General features: G+C 42.9%; 2 non-coding genes and 1 gene segment (V, D, J or C); 2 read left to right on the top strand and 1 right to left on the bottom strand.

The window, feature by feature from the left end:
• Window positions 1-656: 656 nt before the first annotated feature.
• LOC144480755 (Ig heavy chain C region-like) overlaps window positions 657-27922 on the top strand; it is a 99877-nt gene continuing 72611 nt past the window's right edge. The window contains 5 exon segments of the C gene segment in view: window positions 657-867; window positions 1075-1389; window positions 2068-2376; window positions 4575-4904; window positions 12663-12790. Of these exon segments, the coding sequence occupies window positions 657-867; window positions 1075-1389; window positions 2068-2376; window positions 4575-4904; window positions 12663-12790 (1293 nt within the window).
• On the bottom strand, window positions 19687-19759 carry trnak-cuu (transfer RNA lysine (anticodon CUU)). The gene has a single exon. It is a non-coding gene; the product is annotated as a tRNA-Lys (tRNA).
• Window positions 27838-27919, top strand: trnal-uag (transfer RNA leucine (anticodon UAG)). The gene has a single exon. It is a non-coding gene; the product is annotated as a tRNA-Leu (tRNA).

The following is a 27922-nucleotide window of genomic DNA, read 5'->3' as shown; positions in this document are numbered from 1 at the left end:
GTGTCAGGGGGATTAGCAGGGTAATATTCGATATGAAATGTGTTTACAGAGAATATTCCACGAGCTGGCAGGGTTCGCAAGAGCAGTAGCAGGGTTTGGGAATAGGGCCTGGGTGGGATTGTCATTGGTACAGACTAAATGGGCCAAATGGCCTCCTTCTGTACTGTAGGGATTCTCTAATTTCCAAAACTGCAACGACATAAATGTAGAGACAACTTCCTCCTCACCAACTGTTGATGATTGAGAAACAAATGGTCGCAGAGTTGATGGACAGAATCCGCTGTCTCTTCTCTTTTGATCCAATGCCATGTATGTCATTCAGATAACGTCAAAATGTTTTTTTTCTCCAATGTGACAGAGACGGAGAAAGAGATGTGAGTTTCTACAGAGGGAAGGAACAGGTGATGGTTTCTAACTAATAGCACAAATAAAATCTCAAATGTGATGTAGGTTTTGTTCGGAAATATTAGCATAACCTCACAGTTCTGGTCAAATCCTGAAATGTCTGCTGGCTTAGTAATCGCAAATAACAGAGTCTAACTTGTTATATCGGCCATTCTTTCCCAGCGACACCGTCTCCGCTCGTTCTCCACAACCTGGTCTCCTCCTGTCAGCAACACAACACCGACGGCACCGTCACCTACGGCTGCTTGGCGATGGACTACTTCCCAGAAATCACCAGGCTGACCTGGAAGAAAGATGGACAGCCGATCACCACTGGAGTTAAGACTTACCCATCAATGAGAAACACAAAGGGAACCTACACCCTAAGCAGCCAATTAACCATCACCGAGTCAGAGGGAGCATGCAGCAACATCAACTGTGAGGTTCGACACAGCGGTTCAGATAAGAGCATTGAAATGCAATGTAAGTGTTGTAGAAATTGTACATAACAAAATTCCTTTGATTAACCTGTATGTGACATTTGTTATAACTAATTTATAGAGATCTGCATATTCTTGACCCCTGGAATATCCAGGTTTGTGTCCATTGACTGCAAATGAATTGATAATACAGAATGCATTTGATTGATCAACATCTTCTGCTGAAAATGATTAACATGTGTTTCTGAAGGTCCTCGAGATGACATCGCACCAACCGTTATCCTCACCGTGAGTTCCAGTGAAGAAATCACAAGCAGCAAATTTGCAACCGTTATCTGTTCAATTATCGGTTTCTTTCCAAAGTCAATGACGGTGAAGTGGCTGAAGAATGGACAACCCATGGATTCAGGAATTGTCACCTCTCCCGCCTGGAATGCGAATGGGAACCTCTCGGCGAGCAGTGGGCTGACAGTCTCCGCTGGAGAATGGTTCAGCAAAGCAGTCTATACCTGCCAGGTCACTCATCAAGGCCTCCTCCAAAGTCGAAACATCACTGGATCTCTGGGTAAGAGGCACAGACCAATAAAGAAATTGGTTACTCTGCGCTCTGCTTTTAATCAAAACCAAAAATGATTGAAGTTAGGACATTGCAGGCAACAAATTCTTAGTTATTTCTATGTAGTTTGTGTTTCATTCTAATGTAAGAGCTCCATTTGGATTGCTCACTATTCAGGATTTTATCAGAATTGCAAAAAATGATTCCCCCAACTTTGATACTTTGATGTCATATAGTGAGAGAGGTGGAATTGATACCAGCTTTATCCTTTGATTTCATTTATTAGTGTGACATGCATTAATATGCACAGAAATTCCTGAGGCAGCTGATAATATTTGGACTGATGTCGTTGTCTGGTAACACCTTTAGGGTAATGTGTTGAAAAGTGCATTCACCCTATTTATAAACCAACGTTCAGGACTGCATTCCTGAGATCAGGAATGATATATTTGTATTGGGAAAGTTGCAATGTCGATTCATTAGAATGGGAGTGGAGCAGAAATATTTTAACAATGAGAATAGTTTTCCCAGACCAAGCTGGTTTTTCATTGACTATAGAAGATTAAGGGCGATGGTTGGAGTTTGATATCTCGAAGTTGATTTATTCCATTTAGAGTGTGAGGGCTGAATAATGTTGTCTTGATTCTGAAGATGGAACTTGTGTTGATTTTCATTTTTCCTTTGCAGATTCTTACCAGAATGCTGATTCCACCTTGACAATACTGCCACCACCAATTGAACAGGTCTTACTGGAGGCTACTGTAACCTTAACCTGCGTCATATCTCATGCTCCTTATGGACTCAACGTGTCCTGGAGCCAAGACAAGAAGGCTTTGAAATCAGAAATTGCTGAAAAGCCTGGAGAGGATCCTTACAGCGTCGTCAGCAACTTAAACATCTCAACACAAGCCTGGCTGAGTGGGACTGTGTTTGACTGCATTGCGAACCATGAGGATCTGCCGACACCTTTAAGAAAATCCGTCCACAAGGAAGAAGGTGAGTGGAGGGATTGGAGCGATTAATGAGCCATTGTGTCTATTTACATTATATGTGTAAAGTCAATATGTATTATTCCATGTTCTTTTGGCCTCTCCTGATTGGTAATTCCATTAACTAAACACTCTGGTCGTGCGGACTTTTTTAAATGGGGAAATTGATAAGTTGATGAATGAACAATGAATTGAAGGTGGTGAGATTGGCTTAGATTGAGTAAGAGCATGGGCAGTAAGTTATAGTCATTCGACCCTTTGAGTATGCTCTGGCATTCAGTGAGATCATGACACATCCGATAGGGTAACGTTGCACTCCACTTTCCCGCCCCAACTCCATATTTGTTGATTCCCTTATTGATTACAAATTTGTCTACGAACATACTTAATGACCCAGCGTCTAGAGCCCACTGTAGTAAATAATTTAACAGATTCACTACCCTCTGAGAGGAAATTCCTCCTTATCCCTCTCCTAAATGGCTCAGCCCCTTACTCAGATATTATACCTTGTAGTCCGAGACTCTTCCACAAAAGGGGAGAAAAGAAACGTCTCAGCATCTACCCTGTCCCGACACCTGAGCATGATATATAGCTCAATAAGGTTGCCTCACATTTATCTAATCTCCAATGAGTTACATGGCAGACCTCCTCAACCATTCCTCGAAGGAACATGCATCAAATCGCATTTGTCCGGATAAAATTCCATCTGACATTTCCCCTCCCAAATTGTCAGTCTACCTATATCCTGCTGTATTATTTGACAATCCTCATCACTATCCGCAGTTCCAGCAATCTTAGTATCATCCGCAAGATGATAAGCCTCTGGTCTACCGTTGAATTGTATCTGGAACTCTCCACTTTATTGACATTTATTATATATTTTCAGCAGATCCAAATCCGCGGGAACCGTCCGTTTCTGTCCTCATGCCCTCGGCAGAAGAAGTCTCCGCTCAAAAAATAGTCTCCCTCTCCTGATGATGCCAGCTGCATGTTATTGAAGTAATGTATATAAGATATATATATATATTTATATATATTACAAACAACAGAGGTTTCAGCATTGATCCGTGTGGAACACCACCAGTTATGGACCGCCATTCAGAAAAAAGAAACATCCTTCCACCGCTACGGCCTTCTATGGCCAAGCTAGTTCTGACTCCATCCAGCGAGTTCACCCTTGATGCCATGTTATTGAACCTTTTGCACCAGCCTGCCATGCGGGATCTTTTTAAATGCTTTACTAAATTCCATGTAGACAACATTCACGGCCTTTCCCTCGTCAATCACTTCTGTCATTTCCTTATTTATTGGGATCAAAACTCTTCACCATTTGAAGATTGTGCCAGGTTGCATCGTTTATCCTTTTTCCCCTACTGTTATATTCCATTCCTTTTTAAATGATGCCCAACATTCCATTTGTATTTCTCATTACCTGCTGAACTTGCACGCTCGTGTTCGTGATATATGCACGATGATCCCCAAATCGCATGTTGCTGCAGCTTTATGCTGTTTTTGTCCATTTAAATAATATTCAACCCCTTTACTCTTCCCAACAATGTGCATAAATTCACATTGTCCTGCATTATATTCCACCTGCCAAGTTTTTGTTCACTTGCTTAACCTGCTCATATTCCTCCGCAGATTTTTTGCAAAATTCTCATCACTTGCCTTCCCACCTATTTTGTTCGATCCGCAAACCTGACTATTATACATTCAACTATCTTGTTTACCTCATTTCCATATATCATCAATAATGCTGATCCCAGCAGCGGTTCTAGTGGCACTCCACTAGTTACAGTTTGCCATCTTGTAAATGCTCCCCGGATCCAAATTTTCTGTATTCTTTTAGTTAGCCCATTCTCTATCCATGATATAATACCGCCAACACTATGGCCCCTTTTCTTATTAAGTAGCCTTTTGTGCATTTCCCTATTGAATGCTTTATGGAAATCCAAGTGCATTGCATTTATTGGTTTCCCCTGTACCTCTGGGAGTAAGATGGGAAGGGCCTGGTACAGAATTGAAATCCAGAACAGTAGGGAGCAAAGAAAAGCATATCAATCTCTGCTCCGAACTGGGAAACCGGGCAGATCACAAAGATGAACATTTAAGCCCATACATCCAAAACATTCCCCTCGCCTCTGGTCTACCGTTGAATTGTATCTGGAACTCTCCACTTTATTGACATTTATTATATATTTTCAGCAGATCCAAATCCGCGGGAACCGTCCGTTTCTGTCCTCATGCCCTTGGCAGAAGAAGTCTCCGCTCAAAAAATAGTCTCCCTCTCCTGCTTAGTGAGAGGTTTCTCCCCCCGAGAGATCTTCGTCAAGTGGACCTTCAAAGACAAGCCGGTGAATCCCGGGAACTACAGTAACACGAAGGTGATGGCGGAGAACGGCAATAGCTCCTTCTTCATGTACAGTCTGTTATCCATTGCAGCGTTGGAGTGGGCCAGCGGCGCTTCTTACTCCTGTGTGGTGGGACATGAAGCTATCCCCTTGAAGATCATCAACAGAACGGTTGATAAATCCAGTGGGAAACCCAGTTTTGTGAACATTTCTCTTGCACTGATGGACACCGTTAATTCCTGTCATTGAGAATCACTCGGTTACATTCAGAACTTCAATAAAAGTAATAAAAGCTTTTTTCTCCAACGATGAATGAAATACCCAATCGCTTAGTTGATTGTTTTCCTGTTTTACTTACGTTAGGTATCTTTGGTTTGGGTCTCATATTTACAGGTCTCGCTCCCAATTCTTGGTAACCAGCGATCCCCGTTCAGATACACACTGTCGAAACAGAGGTGGAGGTCCATTAACTCACGCACCGAACCCCACTTGCCTCAATGAAAAGACGAGGAATGCGATTATAGAGAGTCATGGAATCCTGTCGTGCAGAAGGAGGCCGTTCGGCCCATCGAGTCTGCACCGACCACAGTCCCACCCAGACCCAATCCCCTTCATCCCATGCATTTACCCTAGCTAGTCCCCTGACACTTAGGGGCAATTTAGCATCGCCAATCCACCTAGCCTGCATATCTTTGGACTGTGGAAGGAAATCAGAGCACCCGGAGGAAACGCACGCAGACACGGGGAAACCTGCAGAACCCGCACAGACAGTGACCCAAACCGGTAATCGAACCCACGTCCCTGGCGCTGTGAAGCAGCAGTGCTAATCACTGTGCCACCGTGGAGCCACAAACGTAACCCACTGTGGCTCCAATTCCTCTGCGGATAGATCCAAAAGGGTAATTACCGGCGAAACAGAGCAAACTATGAGCTCACTATTTCCCTCTCCTCAGACAGTGCATTCGGAAGGGCATTTCCGATAAGAACTCAGTTGCCATCAGTAGAAATTGACTTTTATTTCCGGGATTTTAGAGTCCATTATTAAAGATGAGATCGCAGAGTATTTGGAAGTGCATGATAACGTAGGACTGAGTCAGCACGGCTTTGTCAAGGGGAAGTCATGTCTGTCAAATCTGCTAGAGTACTTTGAGGATGTAACAAGGACGTTAGATAAAGGAGAACAAGTATATATGATTTGTTTAGATTCCCAGAAGGCCTTTGACATGGTGCTGCATAGGAGACTGTTAAAGAAGTTAATTGCCCATGGTGTTAAGGGTAAGATCCTGGCATGGATAGAGGATTGGTTGACTGGCAGAAGGCAGAGAGTTGGGGGTAAAGGGGTCTTTTTCAGGATGTCAACCGGTGACTAGTGGTGTGCCTCACGGGTCGGTGCTGGGACCACAACATTTCACGATATACATTAACGATTTGGAAGAAGGAACTGAAGGCACTGTTGCTCAGTTTGCAGATGATACGAAGATATATAGAGGGACAGGTAGTATTGAGGAAGCAGGGGGGCTGCAGAAGGACTCGGACAGGTTAGGAGAGTGGGCAAAGAAGTGGCAGATGGAATACAATGTGGAAAAGTGTGAGGTTATGTATTTTGAAAGGAGGGATGGAGGCATACACTATTTTCTAAATCGGAAAATGCTTAGGAAATCAGAAACACAAAGGGACTTGGGTGTCATTTTTCAACATTCTTGTGAGGTTGATGTGCAGCTTCAGTCGGCAATTAGGAAGGCAAATGCAATGTTAGCATTCATGTCGAGAGAGCCAGAATACAAGAACAGGGATGTATTTCTGAGGCTGCATAATGCTCTGGTCAGACACCATTTGGAGTATTGTGAGCCGTTTTGGGCCTCATATCTAAGGAAGGATGTGCTGACCTTGAAAAGGGTCCAGAGGAGGTTCACAAAATTATCCCTGGAATGGAGAGCGTGTCGTATGAGGAACGGTTGAGGACTCTAGGTTAATACTTGTTGGAGCTTAGAAGGATGAGGGGGGGATCTTATTGAAACTTACAGGATACTGCGAGGCCTGGATAGAGTGTTTGTGGTGAGGATGTTTCCACTCGTAGGAAAAACTAGAACCAGATGGCTAAACCTCAGGCTAAAGGGACGATCCTTTAAAACAGAGAACCATAGAACCATAGATGAGGACTAATTTCTTCAGCCAGAAGTGGTGAATCTATGGAACTCTTTGCCGCAGAAGGCTGTGGAGGCCAGGTCATTGAGTGTCTTTAAGACAAAAATAGATAGTTTCTTGATTAATAAGGGGGCCAGGGGTTATGGGGAAAAGACAGGAGAATGGGGATGAGAAAACGATCAGCCATGATTGAATGGCTGAGCAGACTCGATGGGCCGAGTGGCCTAATTCTGCTACTAGGTCTTATGGTCTTATGGACCTCTGGATTATTGGCCGCAGAGTTTAAACTTCCATTTTGTGAAACATTTCATAAAATATATATTTATCCAAAACTTAAAAATCTTTCAACACTCTTGCTCCTGTTAGTCATATGCTGGGATTGATTTCTCACAACCCAAATTTAAACCAACGATTGAATTCTCTCCGGTTTTTACAGTTTTCTCCATGAGTATTCTGAGACGCATCAATGAATTATTGCATTCACTCATCTGATGTCACCTTGTCGCTCACATAAAAGACATTAGCCACAAACATTGGAAATATTATCCATAATTTTTATTGTCCGGGTCAGGCTTGATTAATGGTTACCCGTGAAACTTGGAACAGCAATAAGAAAACACACAAAACTGACACCATTACAAATATGCGCATCGGCTCGCACATCCACACACATATACACATCGACACACATACACACACACAACACACATAAACACAAAGGCACAAATACATACACAAATACACATGCTCGCACATATTCACACAAATACACAAATACTCATGCAAATACACACATTGACACAAACACGAGCATACACACACCCAATCATATACGCACATGTATACAATTACAGAGAGGCACACACAAATACACGAACACGTACGTGCATACACACAAATAAAAAACACTTTTACACACCAAACGTACACGCAAAACAAACATTAATGAACACACTTACAGAGAAACAAACATGCTCACACTAATAGTCATGCACAAACACATACACAGGCAAACACAAAAACACATGCCCACAAAAACACGCATGCACAAAAAAACAGGCACAATACATAGGCACACATACATTCACACGCACTCTGAATGCACACAACTACACACACACACACATTCATGCACACATTCACACACACATACAGAAATGCACACATAGACATATACATGCGCAAACATATATAAAACATACACACACTCAAATAAGCACATGCGCATATTAATACACACACACGCCAGTACATGCATACATACACGTACATGCACATACACACACAAAAGCATGCACACAAATACATAGATACGAACAGACAAGCACACATACAGGCACATACACATGCGCACATATAAATTCCATACACACGCGCACAAATAAATTCATATGTAAGGGCACACGTTCACGATGGCAGAAACATAGACATAAAGACACGCAATGTCATACACATTAACACACATACATGGACACATACAATAGCACATTATCAGACAACACACGGGCACAGAAACACACAGATGAATAGACAGAAAAACATACACACGCACACATGCAGATGCAATCATTTACATCCTCAAACAGAACAGAACACCATCACACACATTAGTACGCATGGAGACTTAAACATCCATCAGCACAAAGTTATAAAGAACTATCAAAATTTAAATCCATACACGAACACATTAACAGATAGTCACACAGAAACAGACAAAGAGACACAAAGAAAACAAGACGAATATTAAGAGCCTGATGGATAGGTAGAACACAAAAAAGAAGGATCAAGGCATTTGATTTGATTTGCTTGGTTTAATATTATTGTCACATGCATTGGGATACAGTGAAAAGTATTGTTTCTTGCGCCCTCTACAGAAAAAGCATACCTTTCATGGAGAAGGAAACGAGAGAGTGCAGAATGTACTGTTACAGTTACAGCCAATGTGCAGCTGAAGATCAACTTAATGCGCGATACGTCCATTCAAAACTCTGATGGCAGCAGGGAAGAAGCTGTTCTTGGGTCGGTTGGTATGCGACCACAGACTTCTCTATCTTTCCTCCGACGGAGAAAGGTGGAAGAGGGAATGTCCGGGGTGCTTGGGGTCGTTAATTATGCTGGCTGCTTTCCGAGACAGCGGGAAGTGTAGACATAGTGAATGGAAAGGAGGCTGGTTTTCATGATGGATTGGGCTACATTTATGACCTTTTGTAGTTAACTGCGGTCTTGGGCAGAGCTGGAGCCATGCCAAGCTGTGATACAACCAGAAGGAATGCTTCCTATGGTGCATCTGTAAAATTTGGTGAGAGTCATTGCTGGCATGCCAAATTTCCTTAGTCTTCTGAGAAAGTAGAGGGGTTGGTGGGCTTTCGTAACTATAGTGTAGGCATGCGGGGACCAGAACAGGTTGCTGGTGATATGTGCAGCTAAAGATATGAAGCTCTCGACCATTTCTACTTCCTCCCCTTTGATGTAGACAGGGCATGTTCTCCAATATGCCTCCTGAAGCCGATGACAATATCCTTCGTTTTGTTGACATTGAGGGAGGGTTATTGGCGTCGCACTAGTTATCAAGATTCTCTATCTCATTCCTGTACTCTATCATTCCTCTATCTCGTCATTGTTTGAGATCCGACCCACTACTGTGGTGTCATCAGCAAACTTGAAAACGCATACACACGCAATAAGAGTGTCTTTAATAAATAAGCATAGACTTCACACAAACATAATGACAGACGAATAGCATATCCTACTGTCATTATAAGCATAGATTTCACATAATAATGCAGTCATACAAACATAATGACAGACGAATATACTATTCGTCTGTCATTCGGATATTCGTTCGACCAGAGGCCCGAACATCCTGCACCACCGGTACACACATATCAAACATACCTACTGCTCTATCGCCCGCCCACACTTTGGCAATTCAGACCATAAGGCTGTGCTCCTGCTCCCGACTTACAAGCAAAAACTGAAGCGGGAAAATCCATCAAAGAAACTCGTGCAATGTTGGTCTGAGGAATGGAATGATCTTCTACGGGGCTGCTTGAAGTCAGTGGACTGGTCAGTATTTAAAAACTCTGCGACCAGCCTGAACGAGTACGCCACGACCGTAACTGGCTTCATTAGTAAGTGTGTAGAAGACTGTATGCCAACGAAGCAAATCCGTGTGTCCCCCAACTGGAAACCATGGATGAACAGGCATATTCACTGCTTGCTGAAGTCCAGGTCTGAGGCGTCCAGGTCAGGCGACACTGACCTATACAAGAAAGCCAGATATGATCTAATGAGATCCATCAAAGATGCCAAAAGACAATACCGGATCAAGCTAGAGTCCCAGGCTAGCCAAACCGACCCCGCCGACTATGGCAAGATCTGCAAGGCATAACAGGCAACAAGATGAAGGCATGTAAAATCGCTGGCACCAACGCAGCTCTCCCTGATGATCTCAATGCATTCTACGCCCGCTTTCAGCAAGAGGTCAGCGAGAGCATGTCCTCCACCCTGGAAGCCCTGGATGAACCTATATCTGGGGTCACAATTGCAGATGTCAAGGCGGTTTCTTGAAGGTCAACCCATGGAAAGCAACTGGCCCGAATGGGGTACCCGGACGAGCACTCAGATCATGTGCAGATCAGCTGGCGGGGGTATTTACAGACATTTTCAACCTCTCTTTACAACAATCTGAGGTCCGTATCTGCTTCAAGAAGACGACCATCATCCCGGTACCTAAGAAAAACCAAGCAGCGTGCCTTAATGACTATCACCGGTGGCTCTGACATCCATCATTATGAATTGGTCCGAAAGGTCAGTCATGGCACGAATCAATTCCAACCTCCCGGACTACCTGGATCCACTACAGTTTCCCTACCGCCGCCAGAGGTCCACAGCAGATGCCATTTCCATGGCCCTGCACTCAATCCTGGAACATCTAGAAAACAAGGACACCTATGTCAGACTCCTATTTATTGACTACAGCTGAACCTTCAACACGATTATACCCACGAAACACATCTCCAAACTCAGTGGCCTGGGCCTCAGCACCTCCCTCTGCGACTGGATCCTGAACTTCGTAACTCACAGACCACCATCAGTAAGGATAGCAACAACACCTCCTCCATGATCATCGTCAACACCGTTGCCCAACAAGGCTGTGTTCTCAGCCCCCGACTCTACATCTTATACACCTATGACTGTGCAGCCAAAATTCCCTCCAATTCGATTTTCGAGGACACCATCGCAGTGGCTCGGATCTCAAACAATGATGAGATAGAGGAATGATAGAGAATCTGTTGAACTGGTGCGGCAACAATAATCTCTCCCTCAATGTCAACAAAATGAAGGAAATTGTCATCGACTTCAGGAAGCGTAAAGGAGAACATGCCCCTGTCTACATCAAAGGGGGCGAAGTAGAAAGTGTCAAGAGCCTCACGTTTGAAGGTATCCAGATCACCAACAACCTGTCCTGGTCTCCCTATGCCGGCACTATAGTTAAGAAAACCCACAACCCCTCTACTGTCTCAGATGACTAAGGAAATTTGGTATGTCAGCTACGGTTCTCACCAACTTTCACATATGCATCATAGAAAGCATTCTTTCTGGTTGTATCACAGCTTGGTATGGTTCCTGCTCTGCGCAAGACCGCAAGAAACTACAAAAGGTCGTGAATGTTGCCCAATCCATCACAAAAACCAGCCTCCTTTCCATTCACTCTGTCTACTCTTCCCGCTGACTCAGAAAGCAGCCAGAGTAATTAAGGACCCCACGCACCCCGGACATTCTCTCTTCCACCTTCTTCTTTCGGGAAAACGATACAAAAGTCTGAGGTTACGTACCAACCAACGCAAGAATACCTTCTTCCCTGCTGCTGTCAGACTTTTGAATGGACCTACCTTGCATTAAATTGATCGTTGTCTACAACCTAGCTATGGCTGTAACAATACATTCTGCACTCTTTCGTTTCCTTCTCTATAAACGGTATGTTTTTCTCTGTATAGCGCGCAAGAAACATTTCTTTTCACTGTATACATGTGACAATAATAAATTAAATCAAATTAAAATAAGTATATATACAGAGACGCAGGCACACGAATGCACGAATCAAAACCACAGGCACATGAATATGCATATTAACACTCATACGCACATAGCAGCTCATAAACAAAGTGGAATGCAGGCCATGAGATGCTCATGCACCCATACATAAATTCTAAATCTTAACCACAAATGGTAGGCAATGAATGAAAGTAAATTTGAAACATAACCTTTTCAATGCAAATATCCTCCGACAACTGTCCCTAAAATACAATCAATCCACAAACACACTGTAGCACTGTACGTAATGAGAAACTGTCTGGAAGCTAATGATGTACTGAACATTTCCAACATAAATAAAGAATATGAGAAATCACATCTTTAAACAGCAACATTCACTGTTTAAAGATCTGAAAACACTTGTTAAAGAAATCATGATTGATCAGTGAACGTTCCTCGATATCAATCATAATATTCTTCAATAAGAGATCTGCAAAATTGTTCGAAAATGAACTGATACCGAAAATAAAATTGAGTGTTTTCTGGCACACGTTGATGAATAAAAACGAAGAACAGTTGTGAAGGTAATGACAGAGTTCTGTTACTTAGTATCACTAGCTTAATAGTTGAGATATTTTGAAAAATAAATTGGAAAATAAGTTAATCGCTTAAGAAAGAGAAGAGGGCATATAACATTACCAATAGGATTCTCTAGATCAATCAAGTAATCTAAATGTATTTCCTTGTCTCCGGCCCCTAGACTTCACAGACGACATCTGGATTGAAGCCAATGAGGATGATAACGGCAAAATCTGGACAACCGCTTCCACATTCATCGTCCTGTTCTTCCTGAGCATGTCCTACAGCGCTGCAGTCACTCTGGTGAAGGTGAGATGATTCAATGGACTCACACTTCAAACCGGCAGAAAAATCTCTCAATATTTCACTGATTAAAAACACTAACATTAATGTCCCAGCTCAAAAACATCGGCTTCATTATTGTGTCTCTCTTTTACAGATCAAGTGATGGAGTGAACTTTGGACGCTGTAGATTCCCCTCACCAGATTATTAAGTTATCTGCGTGGCACCAACACAGTATCTGCGCTCTTTGACTCGGAAAGCAAAATTCTCTCAGGTTATCATTCTGAATCTGTTACTGAGACAGTCGTTCTCGATATTTCACTCTTCCAGTTTGAAATTGGCGATTTGTGCTCTACAATAATTTTAGCTGGTGGTTTCCCTTGAATTCCATGTGTACAAAAGCGACGTTTCTTATTCCTTATTCGCAATCTCTGATTCATAGTTTTTTCCTTTTTTTATGTTGAGCTCCTGTTTTCCCTTTCTGGTGTCTCTTACAGTTGTACATATACTTGGAAGCTCAGAGCCCATGGGTTCTGTTCTCAGTGTGAAGCTCAATCATTATATTCACTTTTGTGAAGTTTAAAATAAACTTTTCTGTAAAATACTCTCTTGAATTATTAATATATTTTGAATGAAAAATGAACAAGGTAGGACCTTGCTTAACTCCTGTATCCAAATCTCATCAGCACCGCTACATTTTCCCTATTACAAGGTTCTCCCCCTTTCCAAAATTGGTATTTACCCCAGTCCTGTCTGGGATGTGTTTGAACTCAAGGCCCTGGAGCGAAAGAGTCACTGCGCCACCCAGTGAATTCTCTGAGTAAAGACAGCTTCACCTCTGCGTTTTCACAATAAACTCGAGTCAGAATAATTCAACAGCGTGTATAAACTCGGCGATTTTACTCATAAACTGGTCTGTCATTGCCGACCGCCAGGTAATTCTAGATAATAAATAGTCTGCTTCATCAGAGGCCGAAAGAGCACAGTACATGGAGAGGAAAACTTCCTTGACACTATCCCACCAAACACTACAAGTTTCGCTGCAGGACAGATTATCAGAGTAAATCTCCCTCCCTACTGTCCAATTAAACATTACCAATGCAGATACGCCACAGTCTAGATATAAAACAAAGAGAGGACAGTATTGTAAATAACATGGAATAATACCGAGAGACCGAGGCGTCAATCGCACGAATCAAGTACAAATTTACAAATGATTGCCAGAGTTTGAGTTTGTAAGTTAAACTAGGGGAACAAACGCGGAAATTCCCAGATGCGAAGATTCAACTGAAATAAAAACTAAGCAAAAAACAAGGAAAATGTTCCGAGAGAATGGTGTTTATCCTGATACAGAGACTCCGGCTTAAATTTTTGTGGATTTTCTTGAGTTTTCCAACAAACAAGTATGCATTTTTGCCTCTCTGAATGTTAGAAACGCACACGCTCCACTTTGTGGTGAACACACAGTGTTCAAGTTCTCCAATTTGTACCAATTTTGTACCTATCCTTCTGATTCATTTTTATATTATGCACCATCCCCAGCAAATAATATTCCCTCTGACACCATCCACATGAACTCACTCAACATCACTCCAGGGATCCTCTCTCCCTGCTCCATTCCCTCTGATTACGTCCCCCTGAACTCACTGAACATAACGCCAGGGATCGATCAGTGACCTTCAAACCTTCCCGCCCTGAACTTTCTGTCCACGTCCATGTCTTCATATTCTTCACAGTAAGAAGTCTCACAACACCAGGTTAAAGTCCAACATGTTTATTTGGTAGCAAAAACCACTAGCTTTCTCGTGGTTCTTCCCTTCATCAGGTAAGTGGGAGTTCTATTCACAAACAGGGCATATAAAGACACAAACTCAATTTACAAAATAATGGTTGGAATGCGAGTCTTTACAGGTAATCAAGTCTTAAAGGTCAGACGATGTGAGGGGAGAGTGTGTTAAACACAGGTTAAAGAGATGTGTATTGTCTCCAGACAGGACAGTTAGTGAGATTTTGCAAGACCATCCTCTGCAGATTTTTTGCAAAATTCTCATCACTTGCCTTCCCACCTATTTTGTTCGATCCGCAAACCTGACTATTGTACATTCAACTATCTTGTTTACCTCATTTCCATATATCATCAATAATGCTGATCCCAGCAGCGGTTCTCGTGGCACTCCAGTAGTTACAGTTTGCCATCTTGTAAATGCTCCCCGGATCCAAATGTTCTGTATTTTATTAGTTAGCCCATTGTCTATCCATGATGATATAATACCGCCAACACTATGGCCTCTTTTCTGATTAGGTAGCCTTTTGTGCATTTCCCTATTGAGTGTGGATGGTGGCCCATGGCTGCGTGGGGGAGTAGATCTGATGAGTCGATGATGTTTGAGCAAAAGGAGAGTTTAACTGTCTACTGTACCGATTCAGAGAAGTTCTTCTGAGCCCACATGAAGGTCGTTAATTATGTTCCCTCTCAACTTGATTATGGTCTGTTACCAACTCAGATCTCGGAGCTGAACTCGAGAACTTTAGAATGTCCACATCTCAGCGTCAAGAAACACAATGTCGGAAAGCACAAAGGGCCAGACCAGAACCCTCTGGAGAAGCTGATATCATCCACTGCCTGTGGAAGAACATGAAGTGGAGTTGCCGGCGGTTGACTGGGGTACTGAGGCAACAGTGCCACCATGTTGCCAAAAAAGATATTCTCTTGTCCATGAACGGAGAAAGAGTAGGCAATGTTTGATAAGGTGACCTAGTTCTTTTTAATTCATTAAAAATGGGCGTCGCTGTTTGGCCAGCATTTATTGCCCATCCTGGTTGCCCTGGGACAGTTAGGGTCAAACACTTTGCTGCAGCTCTGGAAACAATGTAGGCCAGGCCGGATAAAGGACGGCAGATTTCATTCCCTAAAGCACATTACCGAACTCCATGTTTATTTGTCCGACAATCGACAATGGTTTCATGGTCATCAGTAGATTCTTAATTCCAGATAGTTTTAATTGAATACAAATTGCACAACATTGCGGTGACAGGATTCAAAACCGGGGCCCCATAAAATTGGGTGAGTTCCTGGATTAACAGTCTCCCGATAATACCACTAGGCTATCGTCTTTCCCAGTTATAAGCGTTTATGTTGAAAGAGATTTGGGTGTGTTTGTACAAGGAACGCAGGAAGATGGTGGTGCAACAAACTATAGGAAGGGAAGTGGCATTTTGGTCTTTATTGCCAGCAGATTGCTGTATAAGAATATAAACGGCAACTTAGATTTATACAGGATTTTGTTGGGAGCTAGTGTGAAATATTCGGTGCATTTTTGATATCCACAATGCTTTTTTTAAAAACGCTACCCTTCATTTGGAGACTTGGTAGGTTCCTGTGATGAGAGAGTTCTCCTGGGATGAGAGGTTGTGCAAATTGGGCTGAAATTCCCTGGAGTTTAGAATACTGAGAGGCAATCTTATTGAAACGTACGGAATACTGAGAGATTGTTTCCCAGTACAACCACCGCCTCTGGATGGTACTGAGCCACCAACCATTTGCTTAAAGTCGAACGCAATAACGAATTCCGCCACTTAGACTGAGACACTCTATATTAGGGTGTCAGCGAGTGCTGGATATATCCAAACCCAATTCTCTTTTTGCAAAACATAGTCGAGAACTACAACATGACCACATCGTTTACAATACTACGCAACCCCTTTGACTATTTTACTCCCCACAGTGTTGCTGTGATTTAGTGGTTACCCGCTTCTCCTGACATGGGAACGGGCCGCTTGATAGGGCAGATAGGGACAAACTGTTTCCACTGACGAGGGTCAGTAACCGAAGGATTGGGATTGAAGATAATTCATGAAAGATCAACTTGTATTTATGTAGCGCCTTTCCCGGTTGCTGGACGTCACAATGCGCTTTGCAGCCAACGAAAGACAATTACATTGAAAAAAAAGTATCAATTAAACAAGGAAGGGAGCACTCGGATTTGAACCGAAGGCCTTGTAATCTGCAGGCGAATTCTTTACCACTGAGATATACCCCCTCAGCTGTAAGTTGATTTTCGGGATCCAACATAGTCTTATTAAGTGGTGGAGGGGGATCGAGCGGTCAGATTGCATCCCGCTTTGTCTCACAATTACTGGTTTCTGAGTGAAGTCGGAGAGCTTAGCGTTTAAGTTTGCGAGATGTCTTCTTGTGATTTGGCTGAGATTTGGATCCAGGTCTCGGAGACATTTGTGTCAATCTAATCGATAAAATCTCCCCCATTGTCATACAGATTTGACCTTGTATCCCCAACTCTATTGGCAGCGCTTTGCAGCCCATCACTGTCCTTCACTATCTGTGTTTGTTCTTGAACTGTTGCCCATGTGACATTTCCTATTCGGATACAAAACTCAGTGGATCGAACTCCACTGCTTCTGACAGAGCTGTTTTCAATCAGGAAACTATTCAGGTTTGTTAAACGGATTGTCAAAAACTTTAAATCTTAGTGCATCGAAGCCGATCTCTGATCCTGAAAGCGCCGAATCCGAACCACTGGACCATTTCATCTTCTTGATTCTCCCAGACACTGAGTACAGGAATATGCACAGTGCCAATTATTCACAGTCGCATTCTTTTTCCAATCCTGTGCACGTTGTTCAGCTTTGAAATTGTTCATCTTTTCACATTAGCTTCCAATGAGATGAAAGCGGAGCTGTGATAAGCTGAAGTTTTTCAACAGATTTACCACAATAAGGTTTATAACAAACATTACTCTTTGAATGTGGCGAGCTACAATGAAATTTAATGCAATAGAAGGTAGCTCACTCATTCTGACAGGAGGTACCAGCAATTGCAATTTAAGTATGATGTCGTTGGACTGGGGTGGGCATAATAAGAAGTCTCACAGCACCATGTTAAAGTCCAACAGGTTCATTTGCTCCGATGATGAAATACATTTGCTTTATTTTATCAGCGCCCCGAAAGCTCCTGACTCCAAATAGAGTCAGTGTTGTGAGACGTCGTAATGTAAATATGAATTTTTGTGGGCAATTGACAGGATTGTGGAATGGGATAGATCTTTCCTCCTTGCCATTCAACCTGCCAGAAGTATCACTCCCGTTTTCGATCAGGAAGAAATAATCACTCTCCATAGTTCATGTGTTGCACGAGAGCAATGAATCATCATTCCCTGAGCGGGAAACGAACCCATACCGTGGCAGTGAAAGCCGAATTCTAATGACTAGACCAACACGGAAATTGAGGTGACCTGAGCATTATTGAGCAAGCGTGTGTGTGTGTGTGTATGGTTTAGGAGAAAGGTCTCGTGCTCTACGGTAATCCCTGATGAATGAAGCCGTCGACCTCTTTTTCGCTGAGCTTTTTGTGTTCTTGAGCAATCGTCCTCTGGGGCTGATGCAATGAGGCCAGGAGAGTAACACACTGCACCGTCTGCAATGTGATTGCGGTGCGATTTGCTGAAAGCTGTTAATTTTATCAAAATCATCTTTTTGCGAATTGTAAATGAAGTGCCCTTCAGTACCCGCTAAGAATTCTCACAACACCAGGTTAAAGTGCAACAGGTTTATTAGGAATCACGAGCTTTCGGAGCGCCTCTCCTTCATCACTCACGCTGAGGAGTCACCACATTTTTCTATCTTTGAATGAAAGCAATAGATACCTCGTCAATTCTCCGGTATCCTGAGTGTCTGGCATTGATTTCCACAGTACATTGCTTTAAATCTTTGTTTTCAATGTGAAATTAAGCGTTTTGATTCCATGTGAAGGATTTACACTGACACTCTTCCAGGATGATGGTGACGTAGTGGTAAAATCAGTGGAGTATGTATTCGGAGGCCCAGGCTTACAGGTCCCGATCCCACCACAGTCTAGAACTAAAACTGAAGTGAATGCTGGTCTCAGTAATGAAGCTTGTTTTCTGATTGTCCTGAAAACTCATCTGGACCTTTTGCAGAAGGAAATCTGCCATCCTTCCCCTTTCTGGCCTCCATGGGACTCCAGACGCAAAGCAATGTGATTGACTCTGAACTGCCCTCTGAAATGGCCCAGCAACATGCTCAGTTCAGAGGGAAATAGGGATGGATAACAAATGCTGGCATTGATAAGGAAATATATATTGCATTAGCAACATTTTATGAAATGATTTCTCGAGGAATTAAGGGCTATGGGGAGAGAGCGGGTAAATGGAGTTGAAATCAACCATGATTGAATGGTGGAGTGGACTCGATGGGCCGAATGGCCTTACTTCCGCTCCTATGTCTTATGGTCTTAAATGATTATTTCTCATTTTGTTTCATTTTATGTCGAACAGGGTGACATATTCTGGTGCCTTATTATTTAAAACCTCAGCCATTTAACTGTTTAAATAGGTACGGTTTAGTCAAAGAAAAGTGATCCACTGGGATGCAAAATGATGAATTGTAGTTGCTGCAAATCCCACCTCAAAACAGAAAATGTTGGAAGCACTCATCAGCTTCAACAGTTTTTGTGCAGAGGGGAAAAGAGTGAATGATTCAGGTTGCTGCCCTTTGACCCTAACTGGAAGAAATTAGAGATTTAATGGTTTACAAACAAGTACAGAGTCAAGAAAAATAGAGAGGAAGAGGAGGAAAGAACAAACGGTCTTTTGATCGGATGGAAGGCTGGAGTGATTGGATTACAATGGAGATGATTATTGTTCACACTGACACAATCTCGCAGATCTGGGTTTAAATCTCAAAATAAATGAGAACAAAACCTCTCTCGGAGTTCAGCGCTCAACTCCCCGCCTTCCAGTGAACTGGAGGCAGTCTTCAGTCACAAACCCACAACTGTGAGGTTAAACAAAGTAGAAAAGAGAAAGACTCAGTTTGAGTGGTGACACCTCTGGAGGAACGGAGATCTGGAATTCACCCAGGAATGAGGCAAAGTTTAAAACAATGACGCCCAACGTGGGGCTCGAACCCACGACCCCGAGATTAAGAGTCTCATGCTCTACCGACTGAGCTAGCCGGGCACATCGGCTAAAATGCTTTCCATAACCTAAAATGCATGGAGACAAATATGGTGTCTCAGCTTGTTCTGATTTCAACGTTTACAATGAATCGACAGACAGAATCCCCAAAGTTCGTCTCCATTCCTCTCAATCATCATTCACATCGTCGAATTCTTAGCTTCACCTCTCCCAAATATTCCAAACTCCTCTTACATCATTCAGCATATTTTTTTTGTTCTTAATAATTTAGCCAGGGTTGGGGGGAACAGCCTCTCAACATTTACACTGTCAAACTGTTTCCCAGTTTCAGACTTTTCAATAAGATCACCTCTGGTTATTCGAAACTCCAGAGCGAACAGACTCATCACATTGAATCTCTGCTCCCAGGAGAAATGCAGAAATCAATCCAGTAAACCTCGGTTACACACAGACAGCGAAAGAATGCATAGAGCAAGGAGCAAAATAGGTCAACGTAATAAAAACACAGTCAGAGAGACTGAGAGAGTCTGAAGGAGATTATATAGAGACAATGAAAAACAGAAATAGCGAGTGAGGTACACATCCACAACCCATGAATGAATAACAATATACACACAGCCAGCTGCCTGAATCAACAAACATGGGGTCCTCTAAACTGGTGAACAGAGATAAAGTGAATGGCCACAAGCATATTAACCTTTTAATGTCTTGATTTTCTTGTGTGAGTGTTGTGTTGATAGATTGCCTGCACTGTGTGCTCAGGTTCTCAAACCAAATCCCACGTTAACCAATCCCAACGTTTGCACTGCAAATACATTTACAAAACCTTTGACTTGTCCAATACGAAACAACAGCTGAACGAGAGCTCTCGCTCGGCCTTTGAACCCGAGACCTCTCGCAAGTTGGTGATGTTAATACCATCAGCTCGAATCATACCCCTCGTCCAACGAGCCGCTGCTGGGGAAGTTGTTCAATGAAAATATTTCCATTGCCATTCAAAGCTGCTCAGACTTCTGCAGTGAAAGGTGAAAATGCCGGAAAAACTCAGAAAGTCAGACAGCTTGTGTACACAGGAAAACAAATCTCATATTTTAGCTCCATAATCTCTGATTACCACGGGGAATGGTTAGAAACGTAGGAAGTTTTAAACAAGTGTTATCCAGCAGCACAACAAGAGGGGAGGCCTCTGGCCGGGTGTAAATCAGGAGAGATTAAATGAGGGAAACAAAGAATTTTAAAGTAATGACACCACAGAATGGGGCCATTCCTAAGTCCTTTACAGGACGCAGTTGTGTTGTGGATGAAGGGGAACCTGTGGATGTAATTAATGTGCGTAGATTATATTGGAGCCACAGTGATGAGTTGTTGGGTTTTGAAAATTGAAAGTTAAACTTAGGAAATAGAATTAGGGGCAGAAGTGGGCAAATTCAGCGATTCGAGCCTGAACCATCATGCAATCAGTTCATGACTGATCTCTCCCTGTTCTCAAATCCACCTTCCTTTCTGTTCCTCATCCCTTTTATTATCAGGAATATATCTGTCTCCTTCTTGAAACCATTTAATGACTCAGACTCCATCGCGCTATGGGGCAATGCATTCCACAAATTCACGACCCTCTGCGAGAAGTAGTTCCTCCTCATCTCAGTTTTAAATCTACCGCCCCTCAACCTGTACATTTGACCTGTTGTTCTCGATCGCCCCATGAGATTTCGTCTACGTTCAACCTATCAATTATTTTTAGAATTTTATATAGCCCGATCACTTCAGCATGTTGTGGGACTATTTTACCTCACTGTCGATTTCATGTCCCAGCGAACTCAATCGGTGTTATCATTAGCTGAAGCAGTCCATGTTCCATCCAAACTGGACATATTAAGAGATGTATCGTAAGTCAATTTGAAAAACACATTTCACCCGTGACCCTGGACCTCTAGTGGGTTGTGTTCAGTACCACCCCAGTGTTGTTTGGTTTCAATTCCCGCTCAGGAAACAATTATTTATTCCTCTCGACAAACTATTAAAAATAACCTGATTTACCATCTGATCAAAAGCAGATCTCCTAAAATCAGCCGAGTGAGGTTTGCAAGTCGACATCACAGCTGGAAATGTCACATGTGCAACAGGTCAAGAAGAAATATAGTCGCAGAAAGGCAGTGATAGGCTGCAAAGCGCTGATGATAGAGAGGGTGATGTAAGGTAAATGGGTCAGATTTTAGCGTTCACACTCAATTATTAAACCTTTCCCTCACTCTGCAACGACAATACTTGAAAAGGTTTCTGTCCAGTTTTGAACCGTCGGAAGCGAAAGTAATAACTGCGTGGAATGTCTGTTGTCTGTTGTAGTGGACTGAATATATCACTGTGGTGCAAACAGAAGGTGCCATTTTGCGGTAGAGACTTGCTTGTGGTGAACGTGATCTGGCGCGAAAATTAAAATAACAAAAGCAGCGTGGATAAGGAAAAATCTGTAAAACAGGCTGGTCTGGTGGTTAGAGTTTGACACTTTCACTGCTGTTGAGATTACAGGTCAGGAAATGAAGATTTGTTGCTCTCATCCAAACCACAAAAACAAATGTCAGGTATTGCCTGGTGGAACATATAAAACACAATCTTTCCTCGTGTCCTGAGGTGAAGACTGAGCAAATACAACGGGAGGTTTTCATGTCATATCTGGCAGTATATTGGGAACCAGACAAGGCTAAGGCATTTTTTTTGTGCCGGTCCTTCACTGCAGCTGATTCTGTTTCTGACTGGATGTGATTTCTGTTTGTTACACAGTTCAGGATGAATTGATGCATTGAAGGAGCAGGCTCAAACCGACTGATGGGCTTTCTTAGCTCCTTTGCTGCTACTGAATTTCAGTAACGCTTTCAGTAAAGAGCAGGATGGTTACGGGGTAGCATGGCAAAGCAATTTAAACCAGTAGCTCGGTCCAGTCTCTGTATAAGCTGTGGGTTCAAATCCCGCCATTGCTAGAGTGGGCTTGAGTTTTGGTCTGTGCAGCTGAAATCCAGCAGTTCAGATTGAATGCAGTAGTTTGTGCCGTGTCGTTTTTGGCAGGAAGAAAGCGGAGACACAGACCAATGTAAACAGTTGTTGAGGTAAAGAAGCGCATGTGGAAGGAGTGGAGCAAATTATTATCGATGCTGGAATCGGAAACAAAAAGGGAAAATGCTGGAAAATGTCAGTAAGTCTGGCAGCATCTATTATGAGAGAAGAGAACTGATGTTTCGAGTCCAGATCACCCTTTGTCAAAACCGGAAGGGATTGAGTTGCTCCGACAGAGAATACAAACGGGAACAGAGGCTGAATGGCTGTCTGCCGATATAACCACAGGATTGCAAACATTGAGACTGCAGTCCCGGCCCAGGGGTAGATTGGGATTTTCTAACTGAGGCTCAAATCCTGTCATGTACACTTCCCGTCATTCCTTATTTTTATTGAAAGTTATTGGAAATGAAGCAATGGGTACAGAGATGATCAACTCATTGCAAATCTCTCACATCAGCGGCTCTGAGGGTCTAGTGACCAGAATCGGCGCCGTGACGTGGTTTCAATTTCCAGTCACGGAGTGAATATCTTTTTGTTCAATTCTTCATTTGATGAAAACACGCCTCATAGCGTTTGTGAAGGGAGTAATATCTAAATCTTCCAGCTGGATGATCTTGCATCGGAGTTGGAAAAGTCAGAGATGCAAGTCTAGGATGCTACCGGGACTTGATGGATTGAGTTATAAGGAGAGGCTGGATAGACTGCGACTTTTTTCTCTGGAGTGTAGGAGGCTGAGGGGTGATCTTATAGAGGTCTATAAAATAATGAGGGGCACAAATCAACTAGATAGTCAATATATTTTCCCAAAGGTAGGGGAGTCTAAAACTAGGTTTAAGGTGAACGGGGAGAGATACAAAAGCGTCCAGAGGGGCAATATTTTCACACAGAGGGTGGTGAGTGTCTGGAACAAGCTGCCAGATGTAGTAGGAGCGGCGGATACAATTTTGACTTTTAAAAGGCATTTAGATAGTCACATGGGTACAATGGGTATAGAGGGATATGGGCCAAATGCGGGCAATTGGGATTAGGTTGGGGGTTTAAAAACAACGCGGCATGGACAAGTTGGGCCGAAGGGCCTGTTTCCATGCTGTAAACCTCTATGACGCTCTGACTCTGTGACTCCATGTAACACGAACGATAAACTCTGAAGAAGAATCACATAACAAGCACAACATACATGTCAGATACACACACAGCGCACATGTCAAATAATGTCATTTTCAAGTTGCATCTTTTAATTTCCTGCTCCCCACCAAATCAAAATCTCCACCAGATCAAAAATCTCCGACCTCCAACCCTGTGCTGTTTCTCAATCCACTGATAATGCTGCACGTAATGTAAACGACGTGCAGCGCTTGGCTCCGTAGCTCAGTGGTTAGAGCACTGGTCTTGTAAATCAGGGGTCGTGAGTTCAATTGTTGCTGGGGAGCCTATTGACTAAGCTTAGTTGATAGAAGCTGTAGGGTGGAGTCCAACAGACTGCAGGACGCAACAGAGAGCTTCGATGAGTGAAGGGGCAGATCAGGTGCAAAGTTGGAAAGCGAAAAGATGTTCTTCGCCAAAAAATAGAAAGAGCAGGATGTATTTGACAAGCTGAAAAATATAAATGTTGATATGTAGAATAGATTCGTTTGTGCAAGGAATGCATGACGTTAGTATGTCGGTGCAGCAGACAAGTGGAAGGGCAATTGCGTTTTGGTTTTTAGTTGCCGGCAGACTGGAGTCCAAGAATAACGACGTGTTTCTGCTGTTGCACAGGGTTAGTTGAGACCACATGTTGAATGATCTGTGCAGATGTGGTAGTCGAATTTAAAAAGGGATGTGCTTGCATTGGAAACGGTAAAGAGAAGATTCACCAGATTGCTCCCTGGGGTGAGGGAGTTGTCCTGTGATGGAATTCTCTGGAGTTTAGAAGAATAAGAGGCGATCTCATTGAACCTACACAGCTCTGATTAGGTTTGATAGGATGGAGGCTGAGAGATTGTTTTTTTTCTGCTGGTCGGGGAATCTAACCCACTGTGGCACAGATAAGGCGCTGATCATTTTGAGCTAAGATAAGGAGAAATTACTTTACTCAAAGGGCTGAGAATCCTTGGCATTCTCTGTACCTGACAGTTATGTATGCCCCATTATCGAGCCCATTTAAGGTTGGGATAAACAGGTTTCTGGTCTCTTGGGGAATTCAGGGATATGGGGAGATGGTGGAAAAACTGAGTTGTACCCCAAGATCAATCAAGATGGTATTGAATAGCGGAACAGTCTCGATGGACTGAGTGGTCTGCTTCTTCCCCTATTATTCATGATATAATAAAAGCAGAAAGTGCTGTAAGTTCTCAACAGGGCTTGCAACAAATGTGGAGCAAGATATAGAATTAAGTTTCCGAGTCCAATATGACTCTTTGCAAACCAGTAACTGATTGCGAGTTACAGCAATTAGCACAGCATCGAGAATGGGAATTGAATTGGATCCAGGCAGTGAAAGCCCTGAATTTAAACTGCTGCAGGATTTCTGTTGGAAAATTGTTCAGGAAAGTTGCTGCAACTGAACGGGAGGAGGTTTGAGAGCATCTTGCGCCAAATAGATCCCCTCTATTACTGATTCTACTTATGTTCCCAATATTGATATACTTTGTGTCCTTCTGCATCAGGGAAATACTGTCCAAACTTTGCCAGTCTTGCTGATATTCACGAAGTTGTCATACAAATCAATCGATGAATATGAATTTCAAATAATATGAAATATATTAGATCATGCTGTTGTATATTTCCAATCTATTAGAAATAAGGGATTCACAGTAACTGATATAAATTGATGCTGTAGTTGTAGATATAGAACTGGAATGCACCATCACACCGAGTGAATCCACTGACTGTTTAAATGTTGATCAGTGAAAATTTCAATCATCCACTGCTGTGCAACACACGGCGACTGTGTCAATAAGCAACAGACAGTCAAAAAAGCCTGTATCAGTCAATCTTTCTCGCAACTTTCAAACATGTTGTTATTCTCTGTACCATTTGCCATTGAGGTACATGAATAAGTGAACGCAGTTTGTGATGGTAAAAAATGTGTCCACCCCCTCTGGGAACTGAATCACATTGATGGACAGAGGAGCACACACAGATACCGAGAGTCACAGAGGGCTGACGAGACACAAACACCCATAGATCAATGATGTCACTAACTGAGCTCAGTTTTGTTCCATTTCTGGCTGAGGTTTTGGTGAATTCTAGCTGATGAACAGAAATGAAGGAATGCGAAGTGAAGCAGGAAAAACAGATGGGAATATTTGAAAGATTTTGATTCCATTGAAAAAATAATAATTCTGCAGTCATCTAAAGGAATGAATGCTGAGCAGCGCATTGGGTGAGGTTCAACTCTCCGTGAGAAAACAATAATTTCAAATCCACCGCCTGAGCCGCTTGGCCACCACTGCAACCGGTGTCAATGTGTTCGTGTTACTCATATTAAATCATTGAATAGTGACAGCAACAAAAGTTGCTGTCGAGAACCTTCTGTTCTCGAAGGTCACGCTGCACCTTTCATCCCTCCTTTTTCGTTCTTACAGAATGCCATTCGCTGAAAAGACAAACGAGCTGCACTTTTCGGCAGTGGTGGGATTTGAATCCACAGCAATTCAGATATTGAAACTTAAATTTAGTAATTAAGACCATGCGGCTCCGCTAACAGTCGAAGGGAACTATTGCTCAGAATAATACCGGCAACGGGTTAGAATATGATTGAGATTTTGGATAGAACATTTCGCCCCTCACGCCCCTCACAATATTTTGGAATCACAGCCAAGCAGTTGTTTTCCATCTGTTACATTTCCCACTTTTCCAGCTTTGATGAAAGATCCAGCTGGAAGATTAACTTTGTTTCTCTCTCCACGGACGCTGCGAGATCTGGTTTCATTCAATGCGGAATTCCTTTTCATGGTGTCAGTTCACACAGCAATACAAACGAGTCACCCTCTGGCTGGGGATTGAATCCAGTCCATAGTGATGAACGTGCCGAATCCAAACCATTAGACCAGCAGGGAAGCTGACAATGACTTCCCCAATCAGCGGATCATCGTCATTTTAGCCATTCTCTTCCTCCTCTTCCGTCACACAATCGACGGGTTTCTCATTTAAAAAAATACTCAACTTATTTCCACATTTGTCACCTGCCATCGAGACCATGGCCGTGAAGACGATAACTTTGCACCATTGGAACACCCGAGTTCCACCATCACCAGCTCAATGTTGCCTTGTCTATCATTCCTTGTATCAAATTATACATCCTCCCTCGTTTTCTGTGCCGAACCTCACCTTCTGCCCTTTTCAATGAGTGACCCCTGACTTCACAAGTAGAAAATGCAGGAGAAGCCCATCAGACTAATTAAAATTTGCAAATGCATGAATAATAGAACTGTTCCCTCAGTCTGCAGTGAAAATGATTTGGAAAAAAAATTCTACCAGTTTCATGCCGTGGGAGGTGGACGTGATAACTGTCGTGGAATTATTCCTGTAATTGGCTGAACACTTCTCTGGTGTTGAAACAGAAGGTGCCATTTTGCAGAAGTTCGTGGTGCAAGTGGTCTGGCGTGGAAACTAAAATAACAAAAGGATCGTGGACAAAGCAAATTGTAAAACAAACTGTAATCTGTTGGTCTGGTGGTTAGAGTTTGAAACTTTCACTGCTGTTTAGATTGCAGGTCAGGAAATGAAGATTTATTGCTCTCCTCCAATGCGTGAGAAGAAATATCAGTTATTTCCCGGCAGAACGCACAAATCCCAGTCTCGCCTTGAGTCCTGTCCTTTCTCAAGTGAAGACCCTGAGCAAATTCAACAGGAAGCCATATTGTCCTTTTTGGGAGCCAGACGAGGTTAACGACAGTGTTAATGGAGCCGGCCCTTCACTGCAGCTCATTGTGTTTCTGACTGGAGATGATTTTTGTTTGCTGCGCATTTCAGGATCATCTGATTCGGCGACGATTTAGTCAGGGCCCATCCCAACTCCACAGATTTTGATATATTTCAGTATTAATGCAATGAAACGACATGATTATTAAGACTTCCCGTGTGGTAGCGTGGCCGAGCGGCCTAAGGCGCTGGATTTAGGCTCCAGTCTCTCTCGAGGCGTGGGTTCGAATCCCACCGCTGCCAGAG

Source organism: Mustelus asterias, chromosome 30, assembly GCF_964213995.1.
Source record: "Mustelus asterias chromosome 30, sMusAst1.hap1.1, whole genome shotgun sequence".
Lineage (NCBI taxonomy): Eukaryota > Metazoa > Chordata > Chondrichthyes > Carcharhiniformes > Triakidae > Mustelus > Mustelus asterias.
Note: the sequence above shows the minus strand (reverse complement) of the source record. Positions and strands in the feature narration are given on the sequence as shown.